The 16,558-nt window shown below is 43.1% G+C and overlaps 1 protein-coding gene across 2 annotated transcripts in view; it reads right to left on the reverse strand.

The window, feature by feature from the left end:
- Positions 1–16,558, reverse strand: part of LOC143376930 (ecdysone receptor-like) — a 42,882-nt gene that overhangs the window by 16,360 nt on the left and 9,964 nt on the right. For both annotated transcript variants that reach the window (XM_076827728.1, XM_076827729.1), the window contains exon 2: positions 147–556. In XM_076827728.1, the coding sequence (XP_076683843.1) occupies positions 147–556 (410 nt within the window). The remainder of the gene's footprint in view (positions 1–146; positions 557–16,558) is intronic.

The raw sequence follows: 16,558 nt of genomic DNA on the forward strand, positions 1-16,558 counted from the left end.
AGCCGCTTAAGCCACCTCTCTTCCTTCATCTATCTCCCCCGAAAGCAAACCCCCCCATTCGAACCCTTCTTTGAGCCACAGTTTCATCAGAATTAGAGCTTCCAGGGCTACTCTCACGGTCAGATTCCCTTAACCAAGGTGGTTACCTTCTGCGCCTTCTTCTCCTTGCGCTTCACGGCGCACTGGTACTCCGGCACAACGCACTCCGGCCTCATGCCCACGGTCAGACACTTCTTCAGCCTGCATTCCTGGCATTTGCGCCGCATGTACATGTCGATCTCGCAATTGTTCCCGTATTTACACTGATAGACCGCGTTCTTCGTGATGCTGCGCCGGAAGAAGCCCTTGCAGCCCTCGCAGGTCAGCGCGTTGTAGTGGTAGCCGGAGGCGCGGTCGCCGCAGACCAGGCACAGCTCCTCCTGCTGCCTCGGCGTCGGTCCTTTCTTCTTCCTGGCGTCGCAGCCGTCGGTACCGCCCCCGCCGCCTCCCCCGCCACCACCCCCGCCGCCGCTTCCATAGCCGTTCAAAGAGCCAGGCTGCGACAACTCGTCCCTACCTGCGAACAGAAATACAAAATTGCGTTAAATATAGCTGCGGGAGAGGTGTCATATTTGAGCAACTGACGTCAGCTTTGGCAGAGCTTGAGAAGATTCTCAATGTACTCGAGGAACTGATAGTTACTGTGCACAAGGACGTAGGCGACCAAAAGCAGAGGAGTGAAGTTGGCAATTTTTACGTGATTCGTGTTGTGCTAGTGATCGAGACTCGTACATTCAGGGTCTACTAGTGATTGCGGATCCATATTGTCTGAAATCCACATTTCATCACTCAGGTACCCCAGTTACCTTAAGGGGTAATGCGACTCTAGAGCCTGGAAAGACGGGTTTTCAGAAGAAGCTTCTATTGTTGGGATGTGGCGCCATTATCTTGTATTAAAAAAGTTTAAAAAAAATTATAATCACACTTCAGGGTATGTACAATAAAGGCCCTGAAACAGATTTTGTATTCCATTCAATATACTCGCATAAAAAATTCTCAAAATCAGGCTGTTTTTCCGGGCTCTAGAGTAGCATTACCCCTTAAAAGCCACCAGTAACACGATCTTCCCACTGTATTCTTTCATTTTAGCTCTTAAAGCTTATCATTATACAAATAGAACTATACTATAGAAAAGAGACCATATACTGTAGAGAAAATTTAACACTAGATGGCGTTGGCGTGTTTTCGCGCCGAAGTAAATATTTCTACTCAACGCACGATTGTGGCGCGTTTTCACGTCGGTATTTTTTGGAAAGCTTGAAAAAGCTAAGCAAGGAGTTCGCTTTTGACATTTTACAAAAACCTTTTCCAACAGAATCGATCGAAAGGGCATTTTTCAAAGTTTCACGCCACGACAAATGTCAATGCATTTCGCAGTGACGTTGTAAGCATTCAGCGTTCGGGAACAGCCTATGGTACGATTTGCGCATAGGTGGCGCCCCGTTAACTCGGCAGGAGGCGCTACTGGGTAAAATTTACCGCAGAGGCGCTAGTTGCTAAAATATGAAGACCGAGTTTTTGTTACAATTTTTTAAAGAACTTTAATAAAGATTTAAAGATATTTCATAATTTTTCTTTGATTCTTAAAACACTGTACTTTAACATAAAAATTACAAAGTTAAAAAAAATATATTCTGAAACCATGGTTTTTTACGTTTCAATTTTAGGTATTTTTGACCCGGTAGCGACAACCTGTGTTACAACATGGAGTGCGCCTCCCGCCGGGTTAAGTAGAGTTCAGAAAAGACTAATATCGGAGAGTCGACGTTGGGGGAATCGGTAACGTGGCTGTCCAGTACGCCGAGGACCCGCCGAGCGGCGCGGGTTCGAGTCCCGTCGCCCGAGGTTCGTTTTTTTCGCCTACAAATTATTAGATTTTTCAACTATTCTGACTCTCCCGGTATCATCAAGCTAACAGGGCCCAGAATGCAACGGTACCATTCCAGAGCCGCCCACAACACCATTAAACAAGAGCCGCCTTCTACCAAGACGAAAAAAATGGAAAAAGCATCCGGTTCCTCGCAAGCGAATCGCCGCCTGCGGATTTGCCGCGCGAGTTCTCCCCGCGATGTTTCCGGTGGATTACGAGGCGTGTGCACGCGTGTAACGCCCGTGACTAGGCCCGGCCGCGAGGAAGAGAGCGGGTTCCAGTAACCTACGTGGCGACATCGCCTCTATTACCCCCTTTATCTCCTGGAAACTCGTCGAACGGAACGCTGGCGTAGAAGTCACGGTCGGTGAAAGTACGGCCGCGCTGCACGCGCCTTCCTTCAGCCGAGCGGAATCGAAGATACCACGGATCGAGCCACTGGGAACCCACTCACCGTGGAACCTGGCGGGGGCGATCGTTGGAAATGAATCTGCCCGGGCAAACTATCCGATGGTGGCCGGGGGTACATGTTGCGCAACTAGGAGAAGCGGTATCAATGGGATTTCCATCGAGAGAAGCCGAGTGGAAGGCGGACTTTATAGGACTAAGTATGGAACGATACCCCGAGTTAATGCCTTGGTTAACTTGCCTGAAGCAGTTTAGGTGTTCTTGCCGCTTGTCTCAAGTTTAACGCCAGGCCGGGATGCGCAAAGTTTCGGGGCGGGGATCGCCTGGTGTGATCGATCCCAGTGCAAGGGTTTGAGGGATCAGGTGATTGTCATGGAACCTACTCTAGTAATGGGGGTGGATGAATTTTCTTAATGGAACTTCAGATTGGGTTTCGACAAGTGGAATTGTCTGGGAGAGATGCTTCTTTGAGATTTTATTGGTTCAATGCAGAGTACCATTTTCCAAGACATCTTAGAGTATGAGATGGAGAAATCAAATGGCAGTGGTAACTGATCGTAAAGTCCCTAGTATTTGCATCATGGATCGCTGAAATATTAGTGTCGAACGTATTTTCGATTGTTCAAAATGGCCACTTGCACCATTTATGATGATGGAAAAATCTATCTATTAAACGAGTCATAACTTCCCTGCAGCTTATTTTGCTTTTAGGGATCAGGAAATCAGATTTTATTCAAAATTCACAGGTTACATTATGCGGAATGTTGAATTTTCGATTTAGGGCAGACATCGATTTTCTGTCATCGCGAAAGGATAAGGTACTTTCTCGGCGATTCCGCGAAGAGATGCTCGAAGACGGGTTCACCGCGTCACCCGGAAGTACTGCTCGCCGTGAAAACATCCGCCTGGAACACTGAGACACTGACCAGGCTAGGTGGTCACTCGGTTATTACCCCTTCTCCGACGCCCAGGCGAACAAACTGGGAATATTTTCGCGTGTGGCAGCTCAATTTATCCCCTTCCTCGCCTTTCTTTACTTTCTTTGAAATATACGAGACACCGTGGCTCTGTTTCCTTAACGTTCAAACCGTCGAAACTTGTGTTTCTGCGTTCTTTCAAATTACGAGCGTTCTGAATAAGTTCTCCATTCTTACTATTATCCCTGCGCCTGGCGAACTTAAGACGTAAGTTTTCTTGCTGAACAGTTTCGCCTAAGAATTCCAATGCAGGAGTGACGGGGAACGATGGAAGTCACGGCTAATTAACAAACGTATAAATAGTGACAAATTGTTACAACGTTAAGTACCCAAGCAGCAATGAATTTGCCCTGGAGGGAAGTATCCATCGTCAGTCACGAATGAATAATTTCCGTCTCATCGACCATCTTACAAATGACTAGAGGCACCTTTTAACAGTGACACATCAGCAGGAGATTCAATTATTCAATAAGACATAGGTATTCCCTCCATTTGCTTAAAACCCACGTGCAGCAGAGCTCTCCAAGACCCCCCAAAGTGACTGTAAACATTTCTAAGTTTCAAAGTATCTCAAAACGCTATCAACAATCTAGGATATCAGCCCACCTCCTTAGAACTCGGAGAATCATCCTCCAAACCAGCAAAATTCGCCTGAACCGCGTGAAGCAGGCCCTAAAACTTCCAACGTCTCAAGCTACGTACTCCCAAAACCCTATACCACATTCGAGGTTTCACCTCATGTCCCTAGAAACTGAGTAACTAGTCTCCGCGCATTCAAAACTCGCCTGGATCGCCTGGGACAGATCCCAAACAACTCCCGAAAATTCTCCAAAGGCATCCTCAAGCTTCCCGAAGCTTCAGGCTACCCCAAAACCCTATACCCCATTCAAGGTTTCACCCCATTTCCCTAGAGACCGGTGCGGCAGCATATACCTATTCAAAACTCTCCTGAACCACCTGGGACAGGCTCCAAATTCCTCTCCAAAGTTCGAGAGCTCTAAAACACATTGGGTCGGCGATCGTGATCGACGCCATCGGGTTCGTCCGGAATCCACGGAACACCTAGCGCCTGGCGAGAGCCTCTAGAACAGCTCGACGTGGCTGGGCCTGTTTCTACACTCGGCGCGCGGCAAGGTTTCCGTGCTAGTTAGTAGCTCTCTCACGGCGGAGCAGTGAGCGGCCTTGACTCTGGCTCGCTCGGTGGATGCCTGTGTGTCCAACACAGGTACCTACACATGTGCTCCCTCTCGTTCGCTCCGCAGCTCGGCCAAACAGACAGCGAGTCTCTCGCGTCTCTCTTCGCCACGTCTGCCTCTTCCTCCCGTCGCTCCTTTCGCCTGGTCCCCTCTTTGTTGGCCGCGTGCGCGCGTCTCTGTCCCCCTCCCCCCGGCCCCGCGCGGTCCTCTCCCGGCCCCCTCGCGCCGAGAGAGGAAAGCTAAAACGGGCCAGTGAGCACTGCTACTCGCCGAGCCGGGCGGACCTTGCTTCCTCTCGCGAGCAGACACGAGAGGAAAGGAGAAACGGCGTGTCCTGGGATAGAGCTCGCAGGCGGCTGAGGGAGGACAGAGATTGGGTCGCCAGGATAGCGAGGCACGCGAACTTTTCGGAACATCATGCCGATAAATTGCCGCTTTTTCTTGGAAAGAGGTCGCGCCACGTCGGTACATAGGCACCACGCACTTGTACGAGGAAATGTAACAGCTTGGTGGGTCGGTGGGAGTAGTTTAAAGTGAAAATTTCGGGGGACACGTTGATGGAATCGCGAAAAAAAATGTGGAAGGTTGTTCTACGTTAAAAAATGGATCGAAAATGTAGGGTACGCTTTTTTTGTTAAGAGCACCGTTTCGGACGAAATCGAGTCAGAACGTGGTGTGCTCGGTAGCGAAGCAATTAGGTCTGGCGCACCGCACACACTTTCGAGATTTATTTCCTCGAGAACGGAAGCTCGTAGGAAAAAATGTCACTACACAATTTCTGTCCATTTTTTAGCGTACTTTCCATTCCCCCCATTTTTATCGCCGTGCGACTTATACTTCCACCACTTTTCTAAGCTTTTCTAACATTTTCGTGCTCCCCTTTAAGCACTTACCAGTGTATCACTACACGGTATCAAATAACTAATTCTTTGAGAAAGGAAATACATCTAATCTGTCGAAACCTGTCGCTGGACATCATATACCGATCGCTATTTTAAATCCGCAGCGAGAATTCTGACTCAAAAAATTGTAACAGGTCCCATGAAGAAATGCGTCGATGCTGTTCTAAAGGTGCAGCGATATTTTAAAGAAGAATAAAGAGGAAAATGGAAGGAAAAAAATGGGAGACTAAGGCAGATGTGAGAAATCGAATTTAGTATCGACTTAACGGTCAAAGTTTGCGCGGAGAGCACAGCGGAGGATCGTGGTCGGAGTGACTGCGACGCTGGGACAAGATGGACGACTAGCGGCACATCGCTCTAACTATCATTGAGGTCTCTGCGAGCCTTCGAGCGAAATCCCGGCCGTAACTCGAGAAATATTGCGATCCGTGCCGCGTACCCGGCTTCTCTTTCATTCTCGTCACATTTCACGTGAACTGCGTCGCTTTTCGAAATTGAAATTCCACGGGGAACGCTGTTTCGGCATCGCGGGCACTCTCGGCGCACGGTTTCGGGGAACTGCGGGACGTAACTTTCGAACTGAAGCAAGTATTAGCATTAGAATCTAAATTTTTCTCCTTTTGAGTAGCGCCAAAGCTTTCTTCGAGGTTCGACTATTTTTTTTTTAAGGATACCTACTGCTGTAGCGTTAATTCTAAATTTCCGAAATCATTCTTTATTCCCAGGAATATATTATCAGAATTAATTGCATTGGCCTTTACTTTTATTTTTTTAACATTTTTGGGTTTTTATTCGTCACTGTTTCCAGGAATCCTTAGACGTCACAGCGAGCTTCTCAGTGCCGCAGTCAGAGCAGTCTCACCCACGATTAAGAATGCTTGGGGAAGAGGATGTGGTACTCTAAATTAACGAATGATAACGCGTATTTTTTCACAATAATTTACGAGTGTCTAACGTCGTTACAAGGAGCACGCGAAACAAGGACACGCGACCTTGCCCTACCCTGACGCGTCCCTTTAAATAGCGGCACCCATCTCTTTTTCCAGTCCGCACGATACACGGATGCATACGTAACTAATGGATGTCATATCCGGCCACGGTACGCGATCTGATAAGATCTGGCAACAAAAGGAAAAGAAGAGAATACGACGACGACGAACACGCGACACACATCGTCGCAATCGGAAGATACACATGGGTGCAGTTGCACGCGAAAAATTCCACCCTGCTGCTCTTTTAGGATGAACAATTTAGTATTTTCTTTTAATTCGTTTCTCGTACATATAATGGAGATAAATTATGTCACGATCATCGATGATCGTTGGTTTTTCTTAAATATTGATCTACTTTTTTCAAAGAAGTCTTGCTGTAAGGACGAAGACAATAATATTATTTTCAGGATTAATGAGAATGTAAATACTCTCCGGTTCTCCTGCAGAAAAGTACATAAAATAGTACTACACGCGAAGCTGTCTTCAAATTGAAAAAGTGCTCAGCGCGATCGATTCAGCATGAAAAATTGCATAAAAAATGTAGAACACACTTTTGTTGTACGACGCTTCGTAGCCGAGAAAATTGATGTCAAAAGTGAATGCGCGCCGGCGGCGAAATAGGCGCCGCCGTCGGAGCACACGTTTTCCAATCGATTTTCCTAAAGAAGGAGGCTTCGTAGGAAAAAATGTTATTCTACACTATTTGTTCAGTTTTTCAGCCTTAATCGATCCCCCCGGGTTTCGTGAAGATTGGTCGAATACACACCAAGCACTGTGCAGTTACAGTGCCATTTTACACCTGTATAGGTATATACGTGATCTCCACTATACTGTGTGAACACTTTCACCTTCAATTTTGAATCCCCACTCAATATTTTATCTTAATTCCAAAAAAAAATATCACAGTCTATAAATAAATCGTAAGAACTGAATAATAAAATTTCAAAAATTCATAATTCATTAAATTTAATTGAGCCACCATCGACATTTTCTTCCCCGTCTATTTGAAAATGGATGCGCAGAGGGACAAACGAAGTAGAAGAAAGCCAAAACGCGCACAGGAAATCCATGAATCACCGACGACGAATTTATTTTCGTTGGAACGATCCTACGCAACGTGGACGACTTCGAAGGCCTCGAAAACTCATTTCGTATTCCTTGTCGGCCGCTCGCGACGGCATGTTGCAACCCCGCCGACGAGACCTTAATTCGCCTCCTCTTCTTCCCAGATTCTGTCGAAAATATCTGTTCGAACCGACACTCAGATTTTCGCTTTCGAAGCTCCGTCTATTCTCCCCTTACCTCCAGATGGCTCCACATCGAAACTAATTCGAAAAGACAATTGGATTCGACTCCAGTACTGTTCAAATCTGTACGATCATTAAAATACACATTTCTGTTTATTGCGCGAGAACGAAAAATATTATAATAAAAACATTCACAGAATAAGATTCCCCGTTAAAAAATGAATCGAAAATGTAGAATGAAGTTTTTCCATACGTAGCACCGTTTCGGAGTAAATCGATTTCAAAGTGCTGCGCGCGAGCGACTCCTTGGGCACCGCCCGCGCACGCGATTTCGAGATTGATTTTCTCGAAAACGGAGCCTCGTACGGCAAAACGTCACTGTACATTATTTATTCATTTTTTAACGGTGAATCAATATTACTCGGTGTAGATTGCGAATTTACTCTTCGATGAGCTTAGCCTCGTAATAAAACGATAATTTTCTCAGAAGCTCTCCGAACGATGTGAGTTAATGGAACAAGATGATTTCCAGTGTTTCTATCGCGAGGAGCAACCGCTGATCCAGCTGAGCGTGACATTGACCAGCAATACCGGATAGGATTTATCCTTGAACCGGAGTGGCAACTGTGCTTACAGGTCTGACGGGAAGATAGCAGAGAATCGTCGCCAAGCTTCAGGGGGGGAAACGATGACTAACTAATAAAATCAGATTCAAACGTCGACTGTGCAGCTGATGACAAGAAACTGCACGGTATTTCAATCTCAGAGGTCAGGGTGATGAAGGAAAGGTGCAACTGATTGAACAGCAGTTCAGACGACAACGCAAGTAAAGCCGTCATCCCAAAATTATATGGACAATTAACAAGTGGGAAAAAACGGAAACCGACCCCCTCAATTTTGGTAGCGAATGTGTTGGATAAGAGAGGCAGCGATGCAGCTTCATTTCCGATCACACTTTCGCGATCCAAGAACGCCATCAGCGCGACTCCGTGGCTCTGATTCACATGCTCGCGAATTTTTCAATTTACTCTGATTCGTAAGGTACCGTCGCGGATCGTCGGAACTCTGTTACGCGAAAGTCGCCACGCGGACGTACCGGATACGGTACTTTTACCGGAGGGAATGCCACCTTCGTACCAGCACAGAGAAAACTCGCGCGCAGTACTCCGCGCGTCCAGTGTTTCTCAACCCGATGGTCACCCAATTTTTCTTGTTTTTATTTAGAAGGAAAGAGAATTAATTAGAAGCGGGAGCAAGGGTACCTTGTGGCGGGCCGAACGGCGTGAATACAGAGCCGCGGCGATGCGCTAGCGGCTCCCCCTACTACGCTTCAAGCGCGCTGGGCGGAGCAAAGAGGCGAGATGTGGAGCGGAGGGGGTAGCCCCATAGCGGTGACCTTCAGCAGCCACTTAATCGCGTGCAGGCTGTATACTAAACATTTTCAGCGTGGCAAAACTTGACACTGACGATGATAAGGAATTAGGTAACTAAATAAAATACTTGGAAGCGTGGTTTATTAGTCACGCAGTGCCGTTATCGTGATTTTCAACAGAAAACAGATGCAAAGAAGCTGCTTTGCTGATAAATATTTCTGATGAAATGCAGAGGAGGATGTGATTCTCCTGATGCATTGTCCGTCGGAAACGACATACACAGGCCAATCCACGCAGAATGGCATTCGAAAGATGCTGTAAGCGCGTTCTGAATATAGACCGGTGTATTTTAACCGTCGGTACTCTAATTACTTTTCGCTTGATAGCCAGCCAATCGCAATTTATTTTCACCTTCAATTTACTGCAAGTCGCTTCGCACAGATCGCAGCGTGCTTCTCTTCCTGCTGTTGCTTTACTTGTCACAGAGAACTGATCAGGCTATCGTGAAATGGACAGGGATATAATCACTTTTAGCCACGTGCTGCTGGTCATCGGTGCAACATGTTTTCTCAACGTGGACTATTTTTATATTGTAAGTGACATGTGTAAAAACTAGAAAGCTACCATTACGGTTTAGTCCCTCCTCTTATAGTAGCTCTGAACTACTACCGAATTTAGTAAAATTACTACTGTAATTGAGCTAAGTTGTTGGAACACTTCACAATAATTTCCTTTTGCTTGAAAGTAAGAAATTTCTCAAATACGATTCATTAACATTCTACCAGCTCCAATTTGAGGACCCAAAACATTGAATCTATATACATAATCGAAATAACTTATATCGACTATAAAAATTCCCTGCCTAAATTAGAACCTAATGTTAATTCAATACCACCTTCTCTAATAATTGAATGTTACTTCTCAAGAAAAGAGCATGCTTTTCAGCCTAGCCACCTAGACCAACCACCACCTACTGTCAAATGGGGTAAGTTTCAGCACCGGGGTAACCTTAGAGAGAAAAATATACATGGGAGACACCCTCTCTCTTTCTAGCGCCGGGGGCGATAGTGTTTCTTTTTTGATGTTCGAAAGAGAGAGGGTTGTCCTTCATGTATATTTTTCTCTTCCTACTGACGTCTACATTTTCGCCCAATGCATGCTTCCTCCATGTTTATATGCTCTAAGGGGGTAACTTTCACCACAAAACTAGATTTTAAAATAAATTCCTGTAGCATCTATTCTATGATAGGTAATAGCCTCAAAGAAAATTCCTTCAAGATGCAGTTTCTCTCAGAATGATATCTGTTAAACAATAGCTGCTAGAGGAATTTATCTTAAAATCTAGTTTTGTGGTGAAAGTAACCCCCAGGAGTCAGAGTTACCCTCAGTGGTCAAAGTTGCTCCAGTGACCAAAGTATTCCAGTGGTCAAAGTTACCCCAGTGACCAAAGTTATTCCAGTGGTCAAAGTTACTCCAGTGACCAAAGTATTCCAGTGGTTAAAGTTACTCCAGTGACCAAAGTATTTCAGTGATCAAAGTTACTCCAGTGACCAAAGTATTCCAGTGGTCAAAGTTACTCCAGTGACCAAAGTATTTCAGTGATCAAAGTTACTCCAGTGACCAAAGTATTCCAGTGACTAAAGTTACTCCAGTGACTAAAGTATTCCAGTGGTCAAAGTTACTCCAGTGAACAAAGTATTCCAGTGGGTACAGTTACTCCAGTGACAAAAATTATTCCAGTGTTCAAAGTTACTCCAGTGACAAAAGTATTCCAGTGGTCACAGTTACTCCAGTGACCAAAGTATTCCAGTAGTCAAAGTTACTCCAGTGAACAAAGTATTTCAGTGATCAAAGTTACTCCAGTGACCAAAGTATTCCAGTGATCAAAGTTACTCCAGTGACCAAAGTATTCCAGTGGTCACAGTTACCCCAGTAACAAAAATTATTCCAGTGGTCAAAGTTACTCCAGTAAGCAAAGTAGTCCAGTGGTCACAGTTACCCCAGTGACAAAAATTATCCTACTAGGCAAAGTTACCCCCAGTGGTCAAAGTTACCCCCAGTGACCACACCTCCTCGTCAACTCATTAATAATAATGCCCCCAGTTACCAAAGTTACCTCCAGTGGCCAGAGTTACCTCCAGTGGTGAAAGTTGCCCCACTTAACGCTATTGAATCCGAAATGATTTTCTTCAAATTGGAAATATCTCTAGAGTGCAACGTTAAGTGTACCTCACGATGTTCAGGTTGGGAAACACTGTATCACGGGTTTCTGATATCGTTCCCTGTGTACGTGCCTCGTTACCATTCCACGCACGGCCCACCAACACACACGGCACACCACTTGACGACCCACTTCTCCTGTTTGGCCGGTCGTTTTGTTGGTCGACGCATAATCCCCAGGTAGTTTTCCCGCGTCGAGGAAAAGTTGCGATGGATTTAACGTCTGCGACGGACCTCGACTATCGACGAGGCCACTTGCAGTGCCTTCGACTCCTTGGATTTAACACTTTATCAGCAAAAACTATGGTACCAGGTCTACAAACTCTCAAAGAAAAGCCAACTACCCAGAGACGTTGCGGTATGTCTCAGAATTGATTTCTGAAAGGTGCTGTGGAGTAGGAGTCGATACCAGGAATTAGTGCATGTGAAACACTTCGTTTTAGAGGATCTAGCCAGACAGAAATAATTTTATGAGTTACTTTCAGAGGAAGGCAGATTGAGATTCCTAAGAGCTGGGATATTTTTTTACATTTTTCTGCTAATCAGTTGCAACTAGATTTGGTGACCTAAACTAATATTTTTATGAAGGATTCTAGACAAATTCAAAGACTGAAAAACACGAACACCCCTACATTGCAAAGAAAGCTCCTGCTCAACCTTTCACCTAGGCATTTGGAGTCTCGACTTAAACTGTGGGAGTTTTGGATCGCGTCTTTTCTACTTTTGGGAAGGCTACTGGAATACAAAGGCTACCTGCTTTGAATGATAATACAGTCTTATGAATATTCAACCGAGCAGAAGCGGTTTAAGAATTTCTATCCTAATATACAAAACTCGCTCGAAGAATGGTACAACTGAAGCAAACACTAGCTGCTCCAAATCTAACTTTACTGTCTATCTATTTGCATAAAGAGAACGTTGAATCCAGTGATATCACACTGTTTACTTATAATAGTATCGTCAACTCAGAACATGGAATAATTATTACTACGCTGGAACCACGAATAAAAATTCAGGTTTACCTTTCAGGTACCAGGGATAATAATTATAAGTTTCAGTCGAGGAATAATCGTGATTTTGAAGAGGAAAGTTTAAACAAATATGGACCCCCTTCGTGGGTTCAAAAAATGATAATCACTCGTGGCTAAATATGTGGCTCGAAATCCACAGGCTTAGTTAATTATTATTTTAACAACTCAGTAAAAAGCTATGAACTCAAGTGAAACTCAGGCCACAAACTATTTAGCTATTCCTCTTCAGTGCAGAGCAGATCATTCAATCGAATCAGAGCACCGTGTGCCCGTATCGAAGTCCCAGAATCCTCCATTTAGATCGAACTCGACCACCTTACGAGGATCAACCTGATACGCCAGATTATCGTATCTAGACGTTCCTTCCACCGCGATCGAGTCTCTTCTTTCTCGAGTGAGAGTGACCCACTGACCTCTTCCTGCCTTTCTCTCTGTCTCGTTCTCCCCCCTGGCCCTTTTTCCACAAACCCTGTCGATACGCCTCGAACCGACACGTGGAGAAATGGGCCAGGTGAATCAGATACGAATAGTTTCAGCCATGACGTAACAGACTCCTCGTGGAGGATGATACCTGGCATTTAAAACGTTTAACGCTGGCCAGTGCAGGGTCGATTTTGACCGGGGGTCGAATGGAATTGAAATTTTTTAATTAATTATTAAGTAACTGTAATTTCGTGAATATTGTCTGAACTGTTGTAAAGTGCAGTGAATTAACTGGAACTTTTATTGCGTATATTTTCGTGTAAATAAGAAACTTTTATTTTTCTGAAAGTAGAAAAAAGTTTCAGTTAAACGGGGATATTTATTTTGCTCTGAAAAAGTCAAAATTGTGACGAGCAGATTTTCGGGAAATATTGTGGAGTAGATCTGAAGGTGGAATGTTAACCGTTCGGTGATAATAATTATATAAAAGTCTGCTTCTAATTCTAATTCGTCAAGTAATACTAATTACAAAATTATTACTAACTTTTATATTTTACCCTCAAATATCTGTTCGAAAGTACATGATCCCCAGAAATTTATTAATCGAACACGAAACAGTTGTTGAAACTGAACTCTTCCAATAGAGTGAAATTGGCAATGCACCTACAAAGTTAACTTAAAACAGAAATTAAATGATTTGAAAGTTAAACATTCAAGAAATAACTTTTATTTATAAAATTTAACAGCTTCATTCGACCTCTGATTTTGACCCACCCTATATATCAAATTGCATATGTTACTATAATCCGATTCTCACAAAACTCTGCAACTTTTGCAGGAAATATTTTTATGAAATTTTAAATACAGAAGTATTTCAGGCGATGAAGTTGAAACACCCTGTATATTCAGAATGGAATACTTTGTCAATCAGTACAATCGAAGTTAGCTAATAAAAGGAAAATGAAATAGAAAATAGGCTCGAAGTTAAATGATAGAAAAATTTGATAGGCCCTGTATAAAAATTAAATTTCTTTTTCTCGTCTTTTTCTGCCTAGATTTTATTCCTTAGAATTTATTCAGAATGGAATGCTTTGTCAATCAGTACAATCGAAGTTAGCTAATAAAATGAAAATGAAATAGAAAATAGGCTCGAAGTTAAATGATAGAAAAATTTGATAGGCCCTGTATAAAAATTAAATTTCTTTTTCTTGTCTTTTTCTGCCTAGATTTTATTCCTTAGAATTTCAAGATCCATATTGTCGATTTTACTGACATGTTAAGTATTCTGAAGATGTTACTGAGCTGTTGCGAAACGAATTTGAAATAGTTAACAGCTGTTGTGAAAGGGCAATCTCAAGCAGCAGTGTCCCAACAACTCAATTTCCATATTTTCGGAGGAAAAACGTTCAGGTGGTAGCACGACAGTAATCACTACACAGCAATGCCAACAGAGGCCTCAATGATGTTAATTGTACCCTAAATTGCACCCTGGAGCAGAACAATTACACAGGCTCGTAATGTAACGCCGCGTTGCTACTACATTTGTCTAGATTCGTCCACTGCAACAGTACGAAATTATGAGGCAACATCAGAGAAACATTTAGATACCATTTTTCCCACTCTTCCATCCCTCACTGCTCACTTTTCCCTTCGATAATGTCACGAGCCTCTAGAAACGATTGAAAGCAAAAAACTTCTCCCTTGCAGAAGGGAAAAGTTATTTCTGACTATTTTAACCCAACTAAGAAAATTGAGCCACTTTGACAAAAAATCGAGTCGCAAATCTTTCATCCCCCTTTACTAATGCAAAATTTTGACTGAAACTCTCCGACATATCTTTAAGTAACTAACAACCGTCAATAATAAATACTAATAGTATTTTTCACATTCTTTTTTATCGTAGAAATTTAATAATATATTGAAATATTAAACCAGCTGATTAAATCAGCTGAGTTTTATTTTTGTGTGCTCGGTTCTTGTGAGTATATGAGCTATTGGGTCACTTTGACCTAAATTAAAGGGTTAAACAATTTCCCTGCTTCGAACTATGCTCGTTCACCCTTTAAAATGAGGGTCCAGTAGGTCTGGGGTTGATTTTAATTACAAAGAAGATTTTCTACCGTGGCATAAATTTAAATAAAAATATAAAGGGTGATAGGAACAGGGACATACAGTGGCTCGCATTAATATTCGGTCACTTTTTAAAATCGCATAACTTTTTTAGAATTGGTCCGAAGGACTTGAGTTTTTTTTAGAAGCTAGAAGGATTAGTTTGCTAAGTGACGTGTTTCGCCGTTTTGAAAAAAATGCATTTGGTCGGAATAGAAAAAAAAAATTGTATAGGTCGTTTTTTTAACTTTTTTGTGAGCTTGTAATGAAAATTAAAAAAAAAAACCGTTTATAGATTGCAGTAGGTTGTATACGTGCCTAAAATTTCAGCTCCGAGCTACAACAAACGTTTAAAGATCGCAGAATAAAGTCGAGAATCGCTGATTTTGGGAATTTTCGCGATTTTAGGAATTTTCGCGATTCTCGACCTTATTCTGCGATCTTTAAACGTTTGTAGCTCGGAGCAACGTTAACCGATTTTGATGAAATTTTAGGCACGTATACAACTTACTGCAATCTACAACCTGTTTTTTTTTTTTTTAATTTTCATTACAAGCTCACAAAAAAAGTTGAAAAAACGACCTTTACAATTTTTTTTTCTATTCCGACCAAATGCATTTTTTTCAAAACGGCGAAACACGTCACTTAGCAAACTAATCCTTCTAGCTTCTAAAAAAAACTCAAGTCGTTCGGACCAATTCTAAAGAAGTTATGCGATTTTAAAAATATTAATGCCGAATATTAATGCGAGTCACTGTAGATCTGTTTCGTGGTTCGCAAGTGTTCGTAGCTGCGAAACTTTCGGTGAATTCTTCGAGTTCGTGGGAAGGGGAATGTGAAAGGACAAAAGGTGTGCGTAAAGTTCTGCTGTGTTTTTCGCGCGGTTATAAAGAGGAGGCTCATTTACTCGCAGGGATTGATCGTGTAATTCGCACGTCTGGACGTCCGAGGGGAATGAACTATCATAATACCTGAGAAACACGTGGAAGTGCTCGGGGACTGTCAATAAGCTGTGATTACACGAGCCGGCTGAAAACGAAATGGCAGGATTTCGTAAGCTTGCGAGACACGTGACACCATGAATTATTAATCCTCGGGATTCCACAATGAAGTTACGAACTGCGAACGTTCAGAACTCTGTTCTACACAGAGTTGCCAAATCAGACGCCGCTACGTGTCAGGCCATGAGTAGCCAGATTCTTGAATCTTGCTAAATTGTAACGACTCAAGCGGAGATTTTTTTTATCTCAAATAAACAACTCCTGTCTCTTGCGGATCTCGCTAAATATCAGATCACAGAGGTGACAGAACTTGGCAAACATAATTCGTAAGAAACTGTCGCACGCCACTAAAAAAACCACCGTCCTCCAATCTACTCATCAGGCTCATCCGCAGAATTTTCCAGAGGGCGCGCGCCGCAGCTTTGAGAAACAGTGGCGGTAAAGAAGACCCTTAAGGTCGTCGCAAAGAAATTTGATTAGAAGTTAAAAATTGAAATTTAAAAATATTCACCTGCAACGATTAGTTTTTGAAAATTGGCGATTTTTTTCTCAAGCCAGGCAACTGCCAAGCAAGCACAAATACTCGAACCTCCAAACGTCAACTAGGGCAAACCAACCAGTGAGTAACCGAATTGTTGAATCTGTGGACCTTTGAGATTAATGCTTGAATATATTTATGTATAACAACGAAGCAACTGTTGAAATTGCATTTAAATTTACTTTTCCTCAAACTTCTATAAAATATGATTAATTATTCTTAAAATTTCATC

Source organism: Andrena cerasifolii, chromosome 15 (assembly GCF_050908995.1).
Source record: "Andrena cerasifolii isolate SP2316 chromosome 15, iyAndCera1_principal, whole genome shotgun sequence".
Classification (NCBI taxonomy): Eukaryota; Metazoa; Arthropoda; class Insecta; order Hymenoptera; family Andrenidae; genus Andrena; species Andrena cerasifolii.